Here is a 23,371-nt window from a genome sequence, read left to right on the forward strand (position 1 = left end):
CTTAGTTGACTACGAGCTGGGAATCACAGCGTAGTTTTAACCATTTTGCTCCATACTTGAGCACTAGTCTCAAACCTACAATGACGGCCTCATACTCGACCTCATTGTTAGTCATGTCCGGGCACCTTACGGACTGGCGAATTAGTTCACCTCTTGGGATTTCTATTACGAGTCCCAGTCCGGACCCCGACGCATTGGATGCGCGGTCAGTGAGTAGGACCTAGAGGTCTTATGTTTGGGGGGAAGTTTGGAGGGCTTCCCTTTCGACTTCAGGAATTAATTTTGCGCTGAAGTCAGCGAGCACTTATGACTTTATCACCGTTCGCGACTGGTATGTGATATCGTGCTCGCTAAGCTCAATGGCCCATTTGGCCAGCCTCCCCGACAACTCGGGTTTATGTAAAATGCTTCTTAGGGGGAAAGTTGTGACGACCGAGATGAGGTAGCACTGGAAATACAGTCTAAGCTTTCGTGAAACTACGACTAAGGCCAGAGCCAGTTTCTCGAGGTGCGGGTACCTCATTTCGACATCGACTAATGTTTTTCTAAAGTAATAGATGGGAGATTGCGTACCTTTGTTTTCTCGAATTAGGACTGCGCTCACAGCTACCTCGGATACATCTAGATAAACGAGGAGACGTTCCCCCGGCTCAGGTTTTAAAAGCAAAGGCGGTGACGACAAGTATGCCTTTAGCTCCCTTAGAGCCTGGACGCACTCCGAAGTCCATTGGAGGCCATTATCTTCCTTGAGTACGCCAAAGATTTTACGGCATCTATCCGACGATCGTGAGATAAACCTTTATAGGGCAGCGATGTGGCCAGTCAATCTTTAGACCTGTTATTTTTGTGGTCAAGTGTTCGGGTATCCCTTCAATGGCATTAATTTGGTCAGGGTTGACCTCGATCTCTCGTTGTGATACGAGGAACCCTAGAAATTTTCCTGAGGCTACGCCGAACACACACTTCTCCGGGTTCAGTTTCATTCCCTACCGTCTGAGTATGTCGAAAGTTTCTTTCAAATGATCGATATGATCTTCTCCTCTTTTCGACTTGACCAGAATGTCATCTATATATACTTCTATTGTCTTGCCGAGCTGATCCTTGAACATTCTCATCACCAACCTTTGATAGGTCACCCCCGCATTCTTTAATCCGAAGGGCATGACCCTGTAACAGTACGTTCCTTGGTGGGTGATGAATGTTGTTTTTTCCTGATCTTCCTCTTCAATGAAGATCTGATTATACATGAGTAAGCGTCCAAGAAACTTAGCAGCTCATGTCAGGGCGTGGCATCAATGAGTTGGTTGATGTGAGGCAGTGGGAATAAATCCTTTGGGCATGCTTTGTTCACGACTGTAAAGTCTACACACATCCGCCATTTCCCATTCTTTTTTTTAACCATTACCATGTTGGCGACCCATTTGGGATACTTTGATTCCCTTATGGAACCATATTTAACAGTTTTTCCACTTCCTCGTGCACTGCGTTATTGATTGCAGAGTTGAATTTATGCCAGACTACCACACCGGGGGGTGGTAGGGGTCGACGTTTAGTTTGTGCGTGGTGATCTCCTTTGGGATGCCCGGCATATCTACATGGTTGAAAATAAACAAATTCGCGTTAGCTTTTGAGAATTGACTGAATTTACCTGGGTCCTGGAGCTTGCAACCGATATAGGCCTTTTTTTGTGGTCGTAGAAGTCTAATTGAATGGGGTCGAGGTCTTCTATGGTCGATCCTGTGGCTTCGACTATGTCGGGATCTTTGATGCCTTCCCCGACCTCGACCCTGCTGATTGCTATGCCTCTTTTTCTTTGTCCTTCCTTTGTTGGGAGGTCGTGCTGTCTAAAGCAATGCAGTAGCATTCCCGGGATGTACGTTGCTCTCCTCGTATGCTGAATATTCCCCATGGAGTTGGGAATTTGATGACTTGGTATAAGCTGGAGGGGACGACCTTAATGGGGTATATCCATGGTCGTCCCACAATGGCATTGTACGCGATGTCTTGGTCCATGATGTGGAATGTTGTTTCCAGAGTTATGCCGCCGGCCAAAACGGGGAGAGTAATTTCCCCGGATAGCCGTTCAACTGCATTGTTAAAACCAGTTAGCGTGATGCAGCACGACACTATCTTATCCTCGATTTCATTTGGGTAAGTACTCGAGAATGAATAATGCATGCGCCACTTCCGTCATCAATCATAATACGTTTAACATAAGTATCTAAAATTCGCAGAGTAATAATGAGAGCGTCATAATAAGGAAAGACCAAACTGTCGGCATCCGACTTGTCGAAGATGATACTTTCTTTGAGTTCGTCGTACCGTTCGCGGGTGATGGATCGCTTGAGTTTGTGTGTAGTGGTGAACTTCACGATGTTGATAAAGGCTTCGTCTCCAATGATCATGTTGATGGTACGGGCTAGTGAGGGTGGTTTGGGTGGCCCTTGATTTTCACGCCCTCTGGCGAAATTGCTTCTTCCCTTATCGCTTAGCAGCTCTTTAAGATGTCCTTGACGTAGCATATTCACGACCTCCTGCCTTAGGGCAATGCTATCTTCCGTTTTGTGCCCTCGTTCCTGGTGGAACTCACAGAGTGCGTCGGACATTCTGGTATTAGGGTCTGATCTCATCTTTGGCGGCCACTTCACTTTTGGTCCGAGCTTCTCTAGGGCGTAGGCTATCTCTGTAGGTGACACACAAAAATTGTGAGCAGACAGTAGGGGGCATACCTTTGTCGTTCCGATGAGTTACCGTCCTTGGTCTGGATGGACCTTCTTCGTAGCGAGGAGAGGGGCGGCGGCCGTTCTGATGTATGGTTGCTGTTGTTCCCTGTTAGGTCGTGAGATCAGGTGATCTCTTCTGGCGTTGTCTCTTCGATCCTTTCTTCACTCCGCTTGTACTGAGATTAGCCGGTGAGTTGGCTCGTTAAGGTTGTCCTCATCTGCACGAACTTTGGCACAATAAGCACTACGGATTTCGTCCCAAGTGGTTGGGGGATACTTCATCAACCGGCTTAACAATTTCCTCGTTGGTCTAGAACCATCCCTGCTCAATCCGTTCTGAAAGGTTGTGACTGCCATCCCTTCAGACATATTTGGTAAAGTCATCCTTAATCGGTTTAACCGGGCGAGGAAGTCCCTTAATCCCTCTCCCAGAGATTGTTCGACGACAAATATGTTGTTCACTCTTGCCTCGGCCTTTTTGGCTCCGGCATGAGCCGTTACGAACTTGTAGGACATTTCATCAAAGGTTTGAATGGAGCGTGCTGGTAACTACGAATACCATGTTAATGCTCCTCCAGTGAGGGATTCGCCGAACTTTTTCAGCAAAATAGAAGACACATGTTCCTTGGCGAGGTCGTTGCCTTTTACGGCGGTGACATAATGAGTTACGTGATCTTCGAGGTCGGTTGTGCCTTTATATATCCTGAGATAGGGAGGCATTTTAAAGGTTTTTGGTATAGCATGTGGGGCTGCATCATCACTGTACGGCTATTCGATGAACCAACCGGCATCCCTCTTTGGCAACAGCTTGGGGCGCCTAGTATTTTATAGACCCTTTCCTGGTGTTCTTTCATTTGATCTCGGAGTGCCTTTTTATCATTCTCCATTTCCTCCATCCTTTTCAAAATGGTTGCGAGGGCGTTGTCACCTGCACTATTAATGACATTGTGAGTAATACCTGTCGTTGGAGGAGGAGGGAGTTGGTTGCACTGCTCGTCTATTGGTTGTATAGCGCGAGTCCTTGCGTTTTTTGTAGTTGTGTCCCGGGCGGGCTTGTAGAGGACGCTGGTTAGCGTGTCAGTTAACCATGCTTCGAGGAGATTTTTTACAGCTGGAGCGTCTCCTCCCCACATATGTGGAGCCCCCCTTACCAAGAGATTTTGTGATGCTGTAGTGAGGAGGCATCGACCCATCTCGCCTAGGGGAGGCACTAGGCATTGCGTCTTCGTCTGTCATTTCACAGCTTTCATTGATGACGTTCATGAGGTTAGTTGGGAGGTCATTTGTTATTCTCGTCCTTTCTTCTCGGTTACCTGCCATGTTGGGATTTCTGCACACAAAGAAAGGAGATTTTGTTTTTACTTTTTTTTTACGTTAGTGACTCGTATTAGTTGTAGATCTAGAAGAAACTAAAAGCTTAACTAAGAAAATCTCCCACAGACGGCGCCAAATTATATGACCAAAAAATATAACTCTTTGTTCAAATAATTAAATTTATGTGATAATGGGTTAAACCTAGGTAAGGACAATATTTCTAGATGTGAGTTCCGAAAACGTGATTAGCGTCAAATAGATCTGGTAAGAATGACAACAGCGTGCAATAGCTATTCCAAAAAGCATGAGCAATAATGTAGCATTCAATAGCAATGAATAACAATAAATGACATTTAAGTAAATAGGAGGAATGATTCATCCAATAAAGGATGAACTAGATGGTTGTTTCTCCTGACAATGATAAGTGACAGACAAATTCTAGAATGTTCGAATTATTCTCAGATCTGATGGAAAAGTATGGAACAATATGGACGAGAATCTTGATGAAAAGGTAGTGTTTGTATCTTAGTAAGAGAGAGAGAGAGAGAGAGAGAGAGAGAGAGAGAGAGAGAGAGAGAGAGAGAATATTTTGTCAAAAGTCTTTTTTCTATTTATATGAGACATATTCCTATTAAATCATAATAGTACAAATGTAGAGAATATCCACTAGAATATTCTCTTTAATATCCTATTTCGAAAATTAGCCGTTACAGCTTCATCAACGGTGTTCGACCTCGACCATTATTGACATCTCGACCAAGGCTCTCGTCGACTCTTTGGCTATGAGTCTTGTTGCTTCCCGGTCCACCTCGACTAACGACGACTCGAGAATTCTTTCTTTAGTGTTATCTTATCTTAAATATTCTATGGCAGATTTTGACCCATACAAGTTAATAAGTCAAATTGCGAGTGATCATTGATAAGAGAGTGCCAAGATCGAGAACTAGATAGAAGGTTAGTATGTAACCGAGCGTATCTCTTGTTCATGTCAGTAGTATTAGTATTAGTCTCATATTTTCTTATATGCATAATTCTATTACTATGTATTGGTTTTTTTTGCTTCATTTTTTTTTATCAACTTATCTTGTTGTTGCTACGATTTTTTTCCCATCTTTTCTTGAACCGAGGGTCTATTGGAACATGCTCTCTACCTTTACAAAATAAGGATAAGGGATATATATACATATTACCCGTCTCAAATCTCACTTTATGAGATTATACTGAATTATTTATTGTTGATGTTGTTGTAGTTAATAACTCAAATTGTGACTAGTGGTCGTCTTAAAACTTATTATTGATACAATTGGATATTTTGCTAAATTGTTATATGTCGTGTAATTATCGATTTTGAAGCAAATACTTGGAGCAGGTGTATTTTGGATTGTGTTTGTGAATAGTGAAGGAAGAAAAGTTGAAAGGTTATAGTGTTTTACTGAGATTAAAACTTAAAAAGGCTGCAACTCCAATTCCTACTAGTAAAAAAAGTACTCTTTTAACTGTAAAAATATTTACTAGTAGATGTTATGTTTTTTTCATTATAAGCTTTTCCACCTTTTTTCGTTTTTTTGGTATGCTTCGCTCCATTTAAAGTTGAAGTCATATCAAGTGAAGTCGTTTATAAAAAAGTGAAATATTTATGGTCACATTAGTTAATATTTTATGAGTTATTCGTCAAATTGATTTGTTTTTGTTGTGGTGTTTACTGTTTAGCCTGTTAATGTGAAATTACATTAAAAAGAAAGAAAAACAGAGAATTGACCTCCAATTAAGTAGTAACTAAATATTAAGCGCTTCTGCATATCAGGTGTATTTTATAGTAATATTATCCATGTATTATCGAATAATTTCGTTTTATACTGTAGTTATCTGTATAGTATCCGTACACATAGCTAAGATTGGTTGATTACTTTATTTTATGTATCAATTATGGGAAGACTAACATGATTATGATAAGAAAAATCCAGACTCGGTTACTTTAAGATATACTTCCTCTATTCACGTTTACTTGTCTACTATATTAAAAAATATTTTTATTTTTAGTTGTCCATTATACTAAATTAAGAGAGAGATTTCTTGTTTTACACTTATTATTAACTACTCATTTGTCAAATTATTTTTCAAGATTTATAAAAATACTATCATTATTATGAGTAAAATTGTAAAATATATAACTTTATTTATTTGTTCATAAAAGGAATCGAAGTTAAAAATGGATAACTAAAAATGAACGGAATGAGTAAAAAAATTGATAATTCAATGACACCTCGAGGAGTACAGTATAAGTAAATTCCAATTTTCTGCCCCCTCGTCTTTCTTTTAAAAATAAATTAAAAAAAAATAAAAGGTGACACCTGTTGGTATTTTCGAAGACGACAGAAAAATCTTTGCTGATTCCGAGATACACCAAGTAATTGCAACAATTAATTCGATGTAATTTCGCATCAATTAATTAACACATGCGGTTTCTTTACCTTTATTTATTCGCATTCCGTGTTGATATCAATTCAAGCAATGAATTTTAGCACCATAACTATCATTATTATGTGATATATATGTGCATGCAAAATATAAATTTTAAATATACTGATTTGATGTAAATATTAAGTAGGAATAAAATTTTACGAATGATTCTAGAAAAAAAAAAAAAGGCTTTGAAGAAACTACAGCTCTATTTTTAAAACCAAAAGCAACTCAAATAACAAGATTTTACAAAGATTGGTACGAATATTTTTCAAAACATTTTTCAAATATTTGAAAATTAAGTTCCAATGGGTTTTTATCATCTTGCAAATATTTGAAAATTAAGTTTTCAAAGACTTCCAAGTTCCAAGCGAACACAGTTTTGCGAATTTTTTGTTTCCAGTTTTTTTAAAGAAGTGGTCAAACAAACGCCACCATTCAAATTAATGGTATATCATTTGTTTAATTTATATAAAATCTTGAATTAATTTAAAACATTTGACATGATTTCATGTTTATATGTTTCGCATGACTTTCAAAATCAGACTAATAGCATGTTTGGTCAAGCTGGAAAAATCAGCTTATTTTGAGAAGTATTTTTTTCAAAAGTACTTTTGAAAAAAATACTTTTAGAGAGAAATATTTTGTGTTTGGCTAATCACTCTGAAAAGCACTTTTGAACAATAATTTGTATTTGGCCAAGCTTTTCAAAGGACATGAATAGATTTATTTAATAGTTAATATTATAAGTAAATAAATAATCTCAAAAATTTGTTATTACAGACAATAATTAAATATTTTTATTTTATTTAAGTAAAATATGAAAATAAAATTAAAAATACTTAATTCTTTTATATTAAAAATTATTTAACAAATATAAAAGTATTCACCCCTAAAGTCACTGTATATTAGAAAATTATCCTAAAAATAAGAAAAAATACTTATACATTAATATCCTAAGTATTAGATTTAACGGTTATTTTGATATATACTATATTTTGTTAAGGGTATTTTTGATAAGAAGAAAAGTCAAAACTGCTTCTGTTTCTGCTTTTGGGAAGAAGTACTTTTTTCTACTTTTTCCCAAAAGCACTTTTTCTCCCAAAAAAAGCTTGGCCAAACACCTTGAATTAAGAAAAAAAGTGCTTTTGAAAAAAAAAATACTTTTGCCTTTGGAGAAGTTTGGCCAAACAGGTTATAAGCTATTCAAATCTTTAGAAACATTTAAACTACTTTATTAAGACTTTCTTCCACTATTACTAAATAAAATTTAATAAACACCATAAACTGAATATTAGTCAAATTCTATCATAAATAAATAAAACATAAGAAGTATAAATATTTCATAAAAACCCAATGAAAATAAAATTTAGTAAAGGAAATAATTTTAGTAGTAAATCTTTTTTTTCTTTTCCATGTACTAGTAAATCTACTTTCTTACCAAAAAGAAAGAAAAATAGACCTAGTCGAGATTTTCCCGACAAAATCTCAAAGTTCCTAAAGTTAGAACGGATTTAGTAATAAACAAAAGGATTGATAAAGTAAGAAAAATTTACACGATCAGTATAATTTAACTAATTATGGTAGATTATTACTCTTTTTCTAAGGTTGTCATATTTAACTTGATATGAAAAGTTACATACGATTGTCGGTCAAATTTCTCCAATAATATAAAAAATTTATACATTGTGAACACACAAAACTTAAACTCTAAGGGGTCGTTTAATAGGATGTATTAGGAAAAATAATATATGTAACTTTTGATATTATTAATTTCTTTTTTTGTTAAAGTTTTTCAACCTATGTATAACTAATACATGTATTAATCATACATCATATTTAGAAGCTATGACATTAGCAATACCTTAATTTTTAATATATGGATAAGCATGTATAAAGACAAGATTGACCTTTCAAAACTTTTTTCCATATTTTTCCAACACATGTGGAGCGTATTCTTTTAAACAAATATTTCTTTTTTAAAATTCTGCAATACATGTTATTTTTGATATACCAAAGTAAATCGTCAATAAAAAATAGGGTGAAAATCATTTACACCCCTTAACTTTAGTTTAAAAATCAAACCCATCCTTCCACCCGCCCTAAATTTTGAACAATTATCATTCACCCTCCTTTATCCTACATAATATCTATTTTGCCCTTGTTATTTTTCAATTTCATCCTCTATGTGTAATACTCTTTTTTATTTTACATGCTATTTTTTAATGATTTTTCCTATAATTTATATGATATTATACCTTATTATATATTATAATATAAATTTATTCATACTATAAATAGAATACTTTTTATTATTTTGTCACATTTGATCGGCCTTCCCCATACCAGAACTAAAAGGACATACCAGCTCCCAAGGGATTATTTCATATTCCTTTATAATATAATGCGCATTAAGTATATATTTAAGTTATAATTTCTTAGTGATAAATAGATAATTCTTTAGGAGAGTATTATAAAATCTGCCTTTACTTTTAATAATTATAAAATTTTATATTATTTGCATTTAGGATATGTTTATAAGGTTCTCACTATATTTTATTCTTGATTGTGTAAACAAATTTTTGAAATTTGATTGCTATGAATACAATGGTTGATGAAAGCAAATTATTTTATTTTAATTTTTATTTTGCTCATCCTTTTTATTATTCAACATCAAGGAATTATATGCTTGGATATCATTTTTTATTTTTTTTATTTTGAAAATAAAAGTTATCCATTACATAAGTTCATAGCATAGATATTAGAAAAAAAAAATATCATGATACTAAAAAGGTAAAAAATAAAAACCGTAAAGAGATAGATATTGATAATATAGAGGTTAAAATAGTCATTTTAAAAAGATGATTGAGAAATAAGGGGGAGAATGATAATTGTTTAAAATAAAGGGGGAATTCGATTTTTAAAGCAAAGTTTGGGGTGCAAATAATTTTCACCCATAAAAAATAATAATACTTATCAACATTACTAATCCCAACATTACTAAATACCCTAGCTAATATACTCTACCAATTGACTCCATAGGAAGAAAAAAAAAAAAATCCTTCCACTGGTTAATGATTGAAAGAGACACCTAAAGTCATTTAATGTTAAATATTCCACTCTCATGCCCTTAATTTATTACACCCAACTACTAATCTCTCCCCCTCACACCCACAATCTTGTTCTTATTCCAGCCAGTTAAACCGGTCACCAAAAATCTAGGAGCAAGCTTACAAAATTTAATTCAAAGCAATAATAAGAAAACATTAAAAAATTCATTATATTACTACTACTAAATAGGTTAATATTTGGACCTTATACTTGGATAGCAGTAATATCTAAATAGGTGTTGCTTTTATGAAGAAAGTTTTGGTTCCTTTTTTATCAGAAACCATGGAATTCCGTTAAGAATAGGTTATAACTTATAACTACAAATCACTCTGTATTTGGCTTTTCTCTCATTTTTGTAACAGCACAAAGTGAAAGACGCTTGGTTTCTTCGCGTGACTCAAACATCTAACTTTTTCTCCTCATTTTCTTTTATCTTTCTCTCTCTCATATATTGCGTGAAACTCACGGCTTATTTTGTTTGTTTTCATGTTTTTCTCTTTTGGAATTCTGTTTCATCTTTTTTGGGGTTGCAGAGTAGAAAGGGCACGTCATTTTCCAGAGAAGAAAACCAGAAAGCAGAACTTGTTATGTAAAATTCAGTTTGTTTGTTTTTTTGCTTTGAGAGTCGGCTATATTTTTCATTTGAATTGAAAGACAAGTCTCTCTAGTTTTTTCTTGGGTTTGTGTTTTCTTTAAGTTTAGTGGAACGAAAAATTGTACTTTAGATTTGTGGGTAACTATTCTGCTTACTAGATTTGTGGGTTTTGACTGAAAGGGAGAAAATCACGCCGGAGTCTTTGGTTCGCGGTGACCGGAAAGTGAAGGGAAAAGAAAGAGAAAAAATAAAAAAAGACGACTTTCTGTCTTCCTTTTTTCTTTAATTTTCCGTATAATAATTAGTTGTCTAAACGTCAAAAATTGGTTTCTAATTTATTTATTTATTTTTCACCTTGTATATTAGACCGAGTTATATTCGCCCCTTCTCATTCTCATACTAATACAATCCCGTCATTTTCTCTCTCTCCCTTTCTCCCATTTCTACTTTGTGTTTTTGTTTTTCTACTTCTCTGTTTCTTTTGGGTCTCCTCTGTTTCACAGAGTTTAGAGAGAGAAACAGTAAATTCCTATCTCTTTCTCTCTCTCAGTTTTTCTTGAATAATAATCATGTCAATGGACAAAAGCTCATTGCAATCAAACCTTGATTGCTTCTTGGAATGCACCACACCGTTAGTCCCTTCCCAATTTCTACCCCAGGTATTTTTTTTTTTCGAATTCATTTCTGTTTATTAGAAATATGTAACATTTTTTAATTTAATAAATGTGATTAATGTTTTATTTGCAGAGTGAGATTAGGAATCTGAATAGGTTATGGCATCCTTGGGAAAGAGAGAAGGTTGAATATTTTACTTTGGCTGATCTTTGGAATTGTTATGATGAATGGAGTGCTTATGGGGCTGGAGTTCCTATTAAAATGGATACAGGCGAAACTTTAGTTCAATATTACGTGCCTTATCTTTCAGCTATTCAAATCTTTACGAGCAGGTCTTCTGTTAATTTTCTAAGGTAGAATTCTTTTTGGTTCTACATTTTACAGTATCTCAATTTGATCATCAATTTTGGGGGTCTTTTCTTGTCAAAAGGATTTCGTGTTTTTGGAAGTAACAAAGCATTGGTTGCGTGCCAAGTTGAGTCGGTCAAAGTTTGTGATGGCAGCATAAATTCTGTTCTTTTGAAGCTAAATAGGCTAAATTAGTAGTATTAAAGATTAGTAGTTTTGTTTATGTTAGTAATTATGCGTTTCTCAAAAGTTAGATCATTCAAAGTTTGTTAACTGCATATTGTCAAAAGGATTTCGTGTTTTTGGAAGTAACAAAGCATTGGTTGCGTGCCAAGTTGAGTCGGTCAAAGTTTGTGATGGCAGCATAAATTCTGTTCTTTTGAAGCTAAATAGGCTAAATTAGTAGTATTAAAGATTAGTAGTTTTGTTTATGTTAGTAATTATGCGTTTCCCAAAAGTTAGATCATTCAAAGTTTGTTAACTGCATATTAGAGTAGCAACTTTGGTTCATAATTGTGGAGATAATGAAATTGTTCTACATTTTGATCTTCTTTTAGGGAAGAGACTGAGTCTGTTTGCGAGACGAGGGACTCGTTCAGTGATTCGTTCAGCGACGAGAGTGAAAGTGAAAAGCTATCAAGATGGGATGGTTGTTCCTCTGAGGAAGGAGATAGTCTTTGGCAAATGAATGATAGATGGGGCTATCTTTATTTTCAGTATTTTGAGAGATCTACTCCCTATGGAAGAGTCCCTTTGATGGACAAGGTTTCTTTTTGTCCCCTTTAGCTTCTATTCCCCTGCTCTTGAAAGTCTTCTTTTGATCCAAAATTTATACTGGTAGCTAGTGCTTTAGGAAATGTATGTGGTAGCAAGTTTAGTTGTATATTTCCAATTAGTTTTATCTCTTGTTTCCTTTGTTATCGACCCCTTTCTTTTTATGAACTTCATATTAGAAAGAAAAAAGGACTAACTGGGGTTTGTTTCTGTTAATAGGGATGATAGGAATAGTTCTTAGTTTGACTTTTAAGTACAAATTTACAGGCCTTATTATACTTTTTAGTACCCTTCTCCCTAAAATCATTGGTGATATATCTATTACTTTTGTTCTTTATTCTGTATTCTAGCCTAATCCGGACATTTATGTTTGACTTAATCACAGACCCATCTTTGTTTATGGAACTGATCAGACAAAATTAGAAGCATTTGTTCTTTCTTTATGCATTAGAGTTGTCTAATGATTCTTTATTTGAAAAGATATAGTATAAGATTCCATGTGAAACATGTGGTTTGAACTTTTTAGCATATATTGCTTTGTTTTATAAGTTTATTTGACTCAAAATTCTGATTCATTTTGCTCGCAGATTAGTGGCTTAGCTGAAAGATACCCTGGATTAATGTCGTTGAGAAGCGTAGATCTTTCACCAGCTAGTTGGATGTCAGTTGCTTGGTATGCCAACTCTCTCCCCCTGTGTGTCTTCGTCTCTCGGGGCTCTTATGATCATGGAACTGATGGTTTATTGGAGTAGATTTTATCAAGTTAATGAAAATTCAGACGCATAAAATAGTTTCAATTGGTTCTTGTTTCCCTGTAGTGCAACCAATTTCATACTACTTAAGTTGATCTTGCATCCTCTTGGTATTGCTCACCTGTTTGGTTGCAACCAGTAATAATGAGAAGGATTTTGTTACTAACCCTTTTTGACCTGAACATTACAGGTATCCAATATATCACATTCCTATGGGAAGAACCATTAAAGACTTGTCAGCATGCTTTCTCACATTCCACACCCTTTCTTCTTCTTTCCAAGGTATTGTTTGATCTGTCCTTTGGACATTGAATTTACCATTGCTTTTCCCTTTTTAATTGCTATTGTATGAGCGGACGACTTGATGACGTACAGAATGTTTTTACACTAATCTTTTGGTCGTCTCGTGCAGATATGGACCTTGAAGATGACATGGAGAATGGTAAACAGAAACGAAAGGAAGGAGAAAGTATCCCACTTCCACCTTTCGGTTTGGGCACTTACAAGATGCAGGGTGATGTGTGGCTTTCAGACAGGAATGGAAGGGACCAAGAGAGGCTGGCATCACTTTTTAGTGTGGCGGATTCTTGGCTAAAGCAGTTGGGTGTCCAGCACCATGACTTCAACTATTTCATGGGTATTCGTCGTGGCTAACTATTTCAAATGATGAACTGCACTTTAAACCCCGCCAATGGGGCTGATCACTGGAATCCCTTCTTGTAGGCTCTGAGGTGTTTTGGTTTGTCGCGTTGGTAGCATTAACAGCCTTAGTACTGAGGATATCTCTTATGTAAAGAAAGGCATTAGGCTTTTTTATGTGATCTTCTCCTTATCCCAAACTGAGGATGTTGTGACTTCTTTTTGTATAGAGGACTAATTGGTAGGACATGACTGTGATGACTCCTAGCACTTTGTGAGCAATTCTTGCACGCTTGTGCAAATTGCTCCATCTTTTGTATAAATTCTGAGGTGTCTTTTTGGTGTTTCTTTTGTGCTTTCCTTGTAATATTTTCATTTCATGTAAATAGTTGGATCTTTTTAAACAGTAAATTCCAGTACAAGTGGAGAAAAGATGATGGGTTCTTCTTCTGTTCACATTGAAAGACTAGCTGTTTGTTGGTTGTGGATGAGGTTGGTTTATGATTTTTATTAAAGGTCTCAGAAAGTCTAAAACATGAATAGAGGGTGGGTCCTATTTTGTTACACAAACAGCCACAGCAGTGGTGTCGACATTATGTCAGTGCCATACTAATGTGTGTTATTTTCTAAATTAGTAAGATTTGAGAAACCAGCACTATATCTGTTGGCTCTGTTTAGTGTTTACTGGACTTTGTGTATGTAGTCGTCTTATCATACAACCAAAATTCTCTTTCATTTTCCCCCAGCTTTTTAGTCTTCCCCTCATTATATCTAAGAATGGTCAGAGCTTTTTACTGGGTGAATTGAATAAATGTTTGCCATTTTCTATTATTTAACAAATTAATCTACAGAAATAGATAACTTGCTGCTGAGGAGAAACTTTTACTCTAAATGAAAAGATGGGAAAAAGTCAAATAATATTTGGAACTTGGAAGATAGAATACATAATGCAATGTGCCTGATCTATATTGATGACTCTCACTCACACATGCGGATTAAGGATTTAAAATTTATGAATTCTTATATACAAGTTAATATACAATAATAATTGAGTTCACGATCAAATATTTATTGATATATCATAAGTTTCTTAATAAATATACAGAATTAGGATCAAAGTTACTGATTTCTCATTACCCATGTGTTATACTCTAGCATGGCGTTTGTTCTCTCATGACTGTGTGCGCAAAAACGAGTGATGGGCTTGTAATACGAGAGTTATAATATCTAAGTTTCCGTATAATTTGGAGCATTAATTTCTTTTTAAAATTTAAATTTGCTTAACTAAAAATTACATATAAAAGTATTGTAAGTTACAATTATTTTCTACTTAAAAAGATTTAGAAAGTAGGGGTATTCGCTAAATTGCAGCCCAATTAAATAACAAAATTGTCACATAAAATCAAACAGACAAAAGTACCAAAAGAAAAGGATGTTTATGACTTCTTCTAGTGAAATTAAAATAAATGATTTATAAAAATATATCTTAAGATTTGACAATGTGGTTGGCAAAGATAAAAACAAAATGGATAACCAGCAATTTCCAACAAGTGTCCAACAAGATGCTAAATTTTCTTCCTTGTACACAATCCTTCATCATTAGTAATTAGGCCATTCAATTTTCCACGTCCATTGTACTGCTTCCAGTACATTATCTTAGATTATCTTAGCTAATTTCTCGAGATGACATTGAATAAAATATTAATTAATTGGTTAATAGTGGTCCAATTTTATGTAGATAACAATAAGCACAAGAAAGGTCCACCTGAAACCTTCTTCTAATACAACCGCCGGGTGTGGTAAAATGGTTGGGATTTTTTCATGGCCAAGCTTCTGAGAGGCCAAAACAATTTTTTTTTATTAAAGCCAATATTTTGTTTTTGAAAATTTGATGTGTTTGGCCAGGATGTAAGAAGCTATGAATTTCAGCTTCTTCTAAGAAGTAGGAGCAGAAGCAAAAATTAATTTCTTAAAACATAAGTATTCTTATTATAAATTTATATTTTTCAAATTATCCTTCATTAATTTAACCTTTTTTGTCTTGTTTCTACCGTTTATTTTTTCAAATTAGATTTCGTAATTTTATTTTTCTTCTTCTATTCTTCTTTGTAAAAGTCTCTCTAATATAAATAGATATCTTCTTTTATATAGGATTATGAAGCTGATTTTTAATTTTATCCTGAATGATCGTAATTTAATATATTTGAATCATCATGTAAACAATAAGTAATATTGGATAACAATATTATTGCTTTAGATAACTATATTATATTGATTAATTTTTTTACTACTATATATTTATATTTTATATTTTTTAATTAAATATAAATAAAAAAGTAATTATATTCTTTTATAACGAATATTTAAATATATTTTTCTTTTTTAAATAATACTAATTATAAACTGAATATTACTGTCTTTTATTGTAATTTCTCACTCAAAAGTACTAAGAGGTTGGTCAAACACAATTTGCTTATCAAATATATCAAAAAGCACTTCTCAAATGAATTGATCAAACACAAACTGCAACTTTTTAAAAATACTTTTTTGAGAAGCACTTTTGAGCAAAAATACTTTTCAAGATAAATAATTTTGGACAGCTTGACTGAACGAACTCTTAGAAATGGAGAATTTCTTCATAGAGGATGCTTTTCGGTCTTATAGCCTGTTTGACCGAGCTTCTCCAAAGCCAAAAATATTTTTTTTCAAAAAAAAAGTGCTTTTTTTTTAAAAGTTGAAGTGTTTGGCCAAGCTTTTAGAAGAAAAAAAAGTACTTTTGAGTAGAAGTAGAAACAGTTTTGGAGAAGCAGAAAAAAATAGCTTCTCTCAAAAAAGCACTTTTTAAAAAACACTTTTGAGAAAAATACACTTAGAAGCAGTTTTTAAAAGTTTGGTCAAACACTAATTGCTGTCCAGAAGTGTTTTTCAAATTAATTAACCAAACACAAAATGTTTCTCACCAAAAGTACTTTTGAGAAAAAGTATTTTTAAAATAATCTGATTTTTGCAGCCAAACACACTATTAGTGAGTCTACCAAATATGAATCCGAATTAGTTAGACCAATGAATTTTGACATGGAATGAGTAAACGAAAAAGAGAACCCTCTTATAGTGGTTTACCGTACAATTCCACAAGCCATTCAAGCACTAGATATTAAACAGCTAGCTGAATTTGACATTTTCTTTTTCAAGGTAATGGGGCCAACTTATCATCAACTTTGGAAATGGTCCAATAGTAGGAAAAAAATAAAAACAAGATGATTTAACTATCTTATTTAGGAGTAGAAGATTTTGTTGATCTAAAAAGTGCAACCACTAACCATATGACAATAAGAGAAACTTTGAGTGCAACCACCAACAAACAACTTCTAGCTAAATACATGGGCCATTTTGCTTCTTTTTTATAGTCAATTGAGTCAAGAAGTCATGTCCACATTGGTTGTACATGGCACTTGTTCAAATTCAACTCATGTTGCAACAAACAACAAAGCAATTAATAAATTGTATGATCCACTTTGGGAACCAGTGAATGAATGCATTAAGAGCTGTTTACTTTTTCTAGTATGGAATTATGATGATCCAATCTATTGGAAGTGGTTTGTTTGATTTTAGTGCTTGATGATTGGGCAAGCTCAAACTTAGAGATAATTATATTTTTACCAATAAATAATAACAAATGTCACTTAAGAGTGTGGTGTCAATGGGAACATATGACCTTTGAGTTGTGGCACCACTATGAAATAACTACCTTACATTTTTCCACAAAAGGGTGATCTTTGGATGTGCTAAGGATTATATATAGCACATGAGGAGATTTGGATAGGAGAGATGCAAATGTAGTAAGTGTGGTAGGTTTCCAAATTGAAACTTAATTTTATATCATGTGTTAGGTGACAGGTTGTACAAGTTAAATTGAAGGCCGATCAAAGATTCAAGCGACTTGTTTAAGGGATTCAATCGGGCGAGATTATATATTTATTAACCATGACTAAGTGATAGAAATTTATGTGCAAACACATATCATGTATTTAGAAATTTAATATGTAAACACTCCGTGTAAATAAGTTTTACCTTATTTTGATTGGTCTTATTACTGAAGGTCCATTTAAACAAGTAGAAGTCATGATTGCCTCTCTTCTAAAATGATAGATACAAATTCTTCGTAGAAGCTCAAGATAAGGTAAAGAACTGAGAGCTCTTGAGAACAAAACAGTCGAGATTTTAATTTACAAAGGTAAGCATCCAAATATATGTTCAAATTCTTTATGTTTGAACCTAAATCCTTTCTTCAAGGCGATTAAATCAAAAACTAATATTTGTAGCGATTGTTAAAAAAATTTAATGTTTGTGGCGATAGTTATAGTATACGTGAAGAATAATCAAGCTATCAAATCCTTTTGATCAAGTAAAACTTCATCAAATTCATGGTAAAACCATCAATTCCTTAAATTAAAGTATACAATCATTAAATTAAAGATAAAACTACCAATTCCCTGGATTTTACATTTCAAGTAAAACAATCAGATGATATACTTGTTGGCTCAAATGTCTTGTTGTGTTTTGGATTTTGGAAGAGTTGTTGGCTAACAGATGCCAATTTTTTTGGGCTACTGTTGGCACGGCTAATCCTGGGCTATTTTGGTGCCAATAGCTGCTATGGCTGATATATATATATATATGTATATGTCAATGACCCTAATATTAAAGCGAGCTCGACTACGGCCCAATAAATGGCATACTAGCCCAACCCCAAATTAAGACTTGGACCAACTAAATTTGTCCATAGGCCCTGTTGGCTTCTGTGGAATTGATCCATTAGAAATATCAATTTGGATTTGGATAATGGGTTGGGCTATATACTCCTAACCAAGATGGGCCTAAGAGTCGAAATAGTAAGGACTTGAAAGAGATAACAAGGGATCTATACACAAATAGACGTCGGATTCACTACTTACTTTCTCTCTCTCTCTCTCTCTCTCTCTCTCTCTCTCTCTCTCTCTCTATATATATATATATATATATATATATATATATATATATATATATATATATATATATATATAATACATTGATTATAAATGGTTACACACATTTATATATAAATTATACATATATTATACATCTATCGGCTATTTTTAGTTTAACCAGTTAGGTAGATGACTATTTGGGTTAATATGGCAAAAAGTTGCTAGAAATGTATTTCTAACAAAAAGTATAGTAAAGCAAAACAGAAAAATTTCAGGTAGACTGTGTTAAGAAAATGATTTGAAGCTCAAACTTCCAAGATTTATAGATAAGGTGAAATAGAAAATTGAGTTTATGTTCTATGCGATGACTGTCTAAATTTTGAAGCTCAAACTTCTAAGATTTATAAATATTTTTTTTTTGGTAATTAGATAAAATTTTATAATAAGTATTACTTAATTGATATCCTGGTAAAATGGTAACTAACCTATTATTACAGATTGAAGTTGATTGTGTAAAGAAAACTCTCAGTGTAGAAACTAGTAGTAGTTCTCTTTTGATTACACATAGGAATGTTGCCTACATATGGGAAAAGGAAGTAGAAATGAAAGCTCGAAGAAACAAAAAATATGTTGAGAAACACTCTATGGTACATAGGATCAGTGGGAAATATGATGATATTTGTGTGAATAATTTTCTGAATTTCATTTAAGGAACAGGGTATGACTTGTTATGACACATACATTTGTAAGCCATAGGACAAGTCTCAGCTTCTTCAAGAGATGAACAAACAAAGCTAACCATAACTAATCTACAAGGTCTACAAGATCCACATGCATGTGAACAATCTGGCAACCTTGACCCTGCTATTTGCAATGTTTCTGCACCTCTTTTGTGCATTGTTGATCCCTTTCTTAATTCCCAGCTCATTTCTGTTCTCGCCATCGCCTTTTTTCTGCTAATTACTGGATTCATTGGGTGATTGTTCTGCTCTGCTAATTAGATAAAGAGGAAATTCAACATCATAAGCGCATTGTTTATGCCATCATGAAAAGCAATTTTCCCCACCTAATTGGGATTTAATTAACAGTTTGCTAGTGGGTGTCAGCCTAGGTAGAGTGAAGGGGGTTCGTCCGAAAATTACACTATGTAAATAGAGTAACAATGAGATCTTTTTTGGTTATATGCCAGCTGTTAAATCCCTTGACATGAAGAAAAATCAAGTATAGTAGCAAAAGAGGTTCAAAATTGCTTTTGGTCATAGGTTCAAATTCTAATTGCGAAATCCTAATTTTTTTTTGAACCCCTTATATAAATTTCTAGTTATGCCACTGAAGATCAAAAAAGAGTTATACTTCCACGCACCAACATTTATTAACTTTCTTCTTACAATGTGACTTATAATAACATTTAACTCTATATAATAAGTCTAATGTGCTAATATAGAAAAAAGAGAATAAATGATCTACTTTAACATGCTAAAATGCACTAAAATCAATTTAATACTCTCTTAGTATTAATTAGTGTATATAAGTTAAATATGTGAAGAAGTACATATCGTGGTGTAAAGAGAAAAAAGAAGTGAGCCATACGTGAGTGTAGGTTGCGAATATGTCTGGCATTGATGAAAACTGGGAGGAATACAATTAGAAGAATCAGAACAGTTGCGGTGAACACACAACTCTTCATTGGCTTTCAATTAAACTTCCTTCTTTTTCTTCTTAGATTTTGTGATCAATTTCTTAGCCAGTTGATGGTAGAAAACAAGTTTGGTTATGTTGAAAAAGGGAGAAGAAAAGGCATGGATATTTAAAAGGACAGCAAAAGGAGGTAGAATTGAAGCAAGTCACAGGCAAGAGTATGAAGAGATAACACAAAAAAAGGATCACATGAAAGAGGCAGAGTTGTGTAGTGATGAACCCTGTGAGATATGGTGATTGCATTTGCCCAATTCACACACATTTGGTAGTGATTAATTTATGGAATTACTACTACGTAGAATTTACTGATGCAAATGGAAGGTGAGCTTATTTTACGTGAAAGTTTCAATGGAGACTAGAAGTGGCTTGCCATGCATGGAACAGCAAGTCTGCTTTAAATGTACTGTGCCAATATTGGTAAATTAGTTCTGCTAACAGTAGTAACACACTAGTTGGAAATGTAGTATAGTAAAGTTATGATATTAGGCTAGACTAATGTGACTTCAATAAATATCTCCCAGTTTACTTGAATGATTCAGATTATAAAATTAAAAAAATCCCAGCATATGTTTCTACTGCACGTGATGTATTTATTACTACTACTTGTAACTTTCACACAAGTCTTTTAGTTTTTCAACGACAACTTCAATGAAAAACGATCAATTTTTTCAGGAAAGTATTTAAGTTAACAAAAGCAACTAGAAATATTTGGATTTATCTTGTTGCCTAAAATGTAGAAAATAAATAATTTTCGAGTATCTGGGGCAAAATTAATTTCTAAGTGTCCATATAATTGGCTAAGTTAAAATAAGAAAAATAATTTTCAAAACGTGAACATACTGTCGCTGAACAAATATTATAAGTAATTGAATGGAGATGACTATCTATATAAGGAACACTAGACAAAAGCTATTCTGCTTTTTTCACATTTCAATAAATGAAAAAGAAAGGACCAGGGGGGAGAAAAGTGCGAACAGAAAAGAAAAAAGTTTTTCATTTCTCGAAATAGTAAAACATTTTCCCGAACCGTCTCAGCTTATTTCACCACATCATGAGAAAGGTACATCGATCTACCTTTCTACAAGCGAGTTAACTCTCTTGATCCCAATATTATACTACTTTGACCTTTTGTCTTAATTAACTCTCTTCAGTTTAACCCAATTAAATTGGAAATTACTTCAATATGTTCAAGAATTCAGCAAAAGATATGAATACACTACTGGTCTACTGGATACATTTTGTCCCTTCGTCCCATATATTTTGCCACTAGTCATTCTTCCATGTATACTTTTTGACTAGAGCAAACTTTTGAATGAAATTCGACGAGGATAAATTATTCATTTAAAATGACAGCTCAGAGACTAGAAAATGATAAAATTTAAGTTCCCTCCATGAATTCGAACAAAGTCGGAAGAAATCGAAGCGGAGATGAAAGTTTTAAAAAATCTGGGAGAGAGAAAATATCAGGAATTCTATATTCAATCTGTAAAAATGATACATTGTTCTGTTATTTACAATCAGCCCCCACTATATACAATTCAGGGGCAAAATAGTAAAAGAAAAATAATTAAACCCGTATGACTGGGCCTAGCCTCTAATGCAGTTTTGAGCCTGGCTCAGGTGTAAAATATGGAGGCCCAACAGAAAACACTGAAAGTTAGAAACATTTAAATGTTCCAGGATAATTAAAAAACGGAAAAGTATCAAATTTGCCCCTATACTATCGGCTATTGTTTAAAATTGTCCTTCATTATACTATTTGGTCGATTTGATCCCTACCGTTATACTCTTGTTCAAATTTATCCAAATTAGACGGCAAGCCACGTGTCACTCCCAGACTCGATTGACCCATCCCCAATTTAAAATACCCGAACCCTCTCTTATCCGTCCCATTACCTGACCCTAAACCTGCCACTCTCAATTAGTGTTATCGTAAAAAAAAAATTCTAAAGTTGCTCAAATTCGATATACTAAATTAAACTCTCAGAAACGAAAAGTAATACTCCCTCCATTTCAATTTATGTGAACCAATTTGATTGGGTACGAAATTTAAAAAAAGAGAGAAGACTTTTGAATTTGTGGTGTAAAATGAAGCACATATATTTTATGTGACTATAAATCATTGCATAAAGGTAAATTATTTCTAAATAGGGAAATGGGTCATTCTTTTTGGCACGGACTAAAAAGAAAATAGGATCACATAAATTGAAATGGATGGAATATTAGTTTGTAAGACGGAATACTTGGTCACAAAAACATATGGGATAAATGGAGTATATAACTTATTTCCTTTGCACTAAGTACAAGTTATTTTACGAAAATGATGTAATAATGCTTACATATTATGGGTGTTTAACGAGCGGGCTGTGACGGACTGGACGCAAAAAAAATCAGCCCGTCCGTTTAACGTTGCGGGCTGTTAGCGGGCTGTTAACGGGCTGTACTTTTTTGAATTTTTTTTGTCCATCCGGGTTCGGGCTTAGAGGGCTGTTAGCGAGCCGTGCATTTTTTATTTTTATTTTTTAAAGTAAATTTTATTTTTCTTATTCAATGCTATTGATACTTAACTGTTTGCAAACTTTTAAGGCTTAGAATTAAACTTTGAAGTTTAAAGTTTTAAATTTGAAATTTGAATTTTATAATTTTAAAATTGAAATTTGAAAGTAAGTGACTACAAAAAATTATTTAATAAGACCAATAGGCAATATGTAAAGATCAAGCTCCGAAAACTTTCATTTGATATTTTTATTGAATAATATATAATACTTCAAATTAAGTTGCAAGTTCTTTTTTGATTTTGTTATTTTTGAACTTGCAAATTAAAAGTTTACAATAATTATAAAAAAAAAAAAATAGTACATCACATTCTTTGCATCATTTTTGTAAGCTCATCCATGTCAACATGAGGTTCTTGGTTTCCGGCATTGGTTGAATCAGAACCATAAACCATTATATCTCCAATTTCTTGGTCCTCCGCTTCATCTATCTCGTCACGCCCTTGATTTCGCCGTTCTGATCTTATCCAATCCTTGAAGCACACTAGAATTTTCAAAGCGTTGCTACAGAAGAAGGAATATTTGCATCTACAACAGAAGAAGCATCAACAATGTTAGCATAATAATTATATAATGTTTCTAAATATTTGTATAGATCAAAAATACAAGTGTCAATATCAGGACTTTCAGTTGGTCCAATATCCATATAAGAATATAAAGCAGTGATTAATTGGCGACAAGTGGTCATTTTGATAGAAGAGTTTAAAATAGCACCAATTAGGTAAATAAGAGGAATTAGGTAGAAATAGTTTTTAAACTTATCTAGCATAGATTCAACAACATAAGTATATCCTTCTTTCTTCTTCAAATTATGTAGTAA

At 33.7% G+C, this 23,371-nt stretch overlaps 2 protein-coding genes across 3 annotated transcripts; one reads left to right on the top strand and one right to left on the bottom strand.

Moving 5' to 3' along the window:
* The first annotated feature begins 10,593 nt into the window (after nt 1-10,593).
* On the top strand, nt 10,594-13,787 carry LOC104120046 (uncharacterized). Its single transcript, XM_009631709.4, has 6 exons — nt 10,594-10,862; nt 10,951-11,171; nt 11,724-11,931; nt 12,528-12,613; nt 12,883-12,974; nt 13,105-13,787. Exons 1-6 carry the CDS (start codon nt 10,773-10,775, stop codon nt 13,344-13,346), a joined length of 939 nt encoding a protein of 312 aa, XP_009630004.1. The 5' UTR covers nt 10,594-10,772; the 3' UTR covers nt 13,347-13,787.
* A 5,123-nt stretch (nt 13,788-18,910) lies between these two features.
* LOC104120047 (protein EPIDERMAL PATTERNING FACTOR 1) lies at nt 18,911-20,076 on the bottom strand. 2 transcript variants are annotated; one of them, XM_009631711.4, is made up of 2 exons: nt 19,889-20,076; nt 18,911-19,288 (listed from the first exon to the last, which is right to left on the bottom strand). In XM_009631711.4, the coding sequence occupies exons 1-2, from the start codon at nt 19,983-19,985 to the stop codon at nt 19,005-19,007; spliced, it is 381 nt and encodes a 126-aa protein (XP_009630006.1). In that variant the 5' UTR covers nt 19,986-20,076; the 3' UTR covers nt 18,911-19,004. The 2 variants fall into 2 exon arrangements, with proteins under 2 accessions (XP_009630006.1, XP_009630005.1); XM_009631710.4 differs by having other exon boundaries at nt 18,911-19,291.
* Nucleotides 20,077-23,371: the final 3,295 nt, after the last annotated feature.

Source organism: Nicotiana tomentosiformis, chromosome 7 (genome assembly GCF_000390325.3).
Source record: "Nicotiana tomentosiformis chromosome 7, ASM39032v3, whole genome shotgun sequence".
In the NCBI taxonomy this organism is placed as follows: Eukaryota; Viridiplantae; Streptophyta; class Magnoliopsida; order Solanales; family Solanaceae; genus Nicotiana; species Nicotiana tomentosiformis.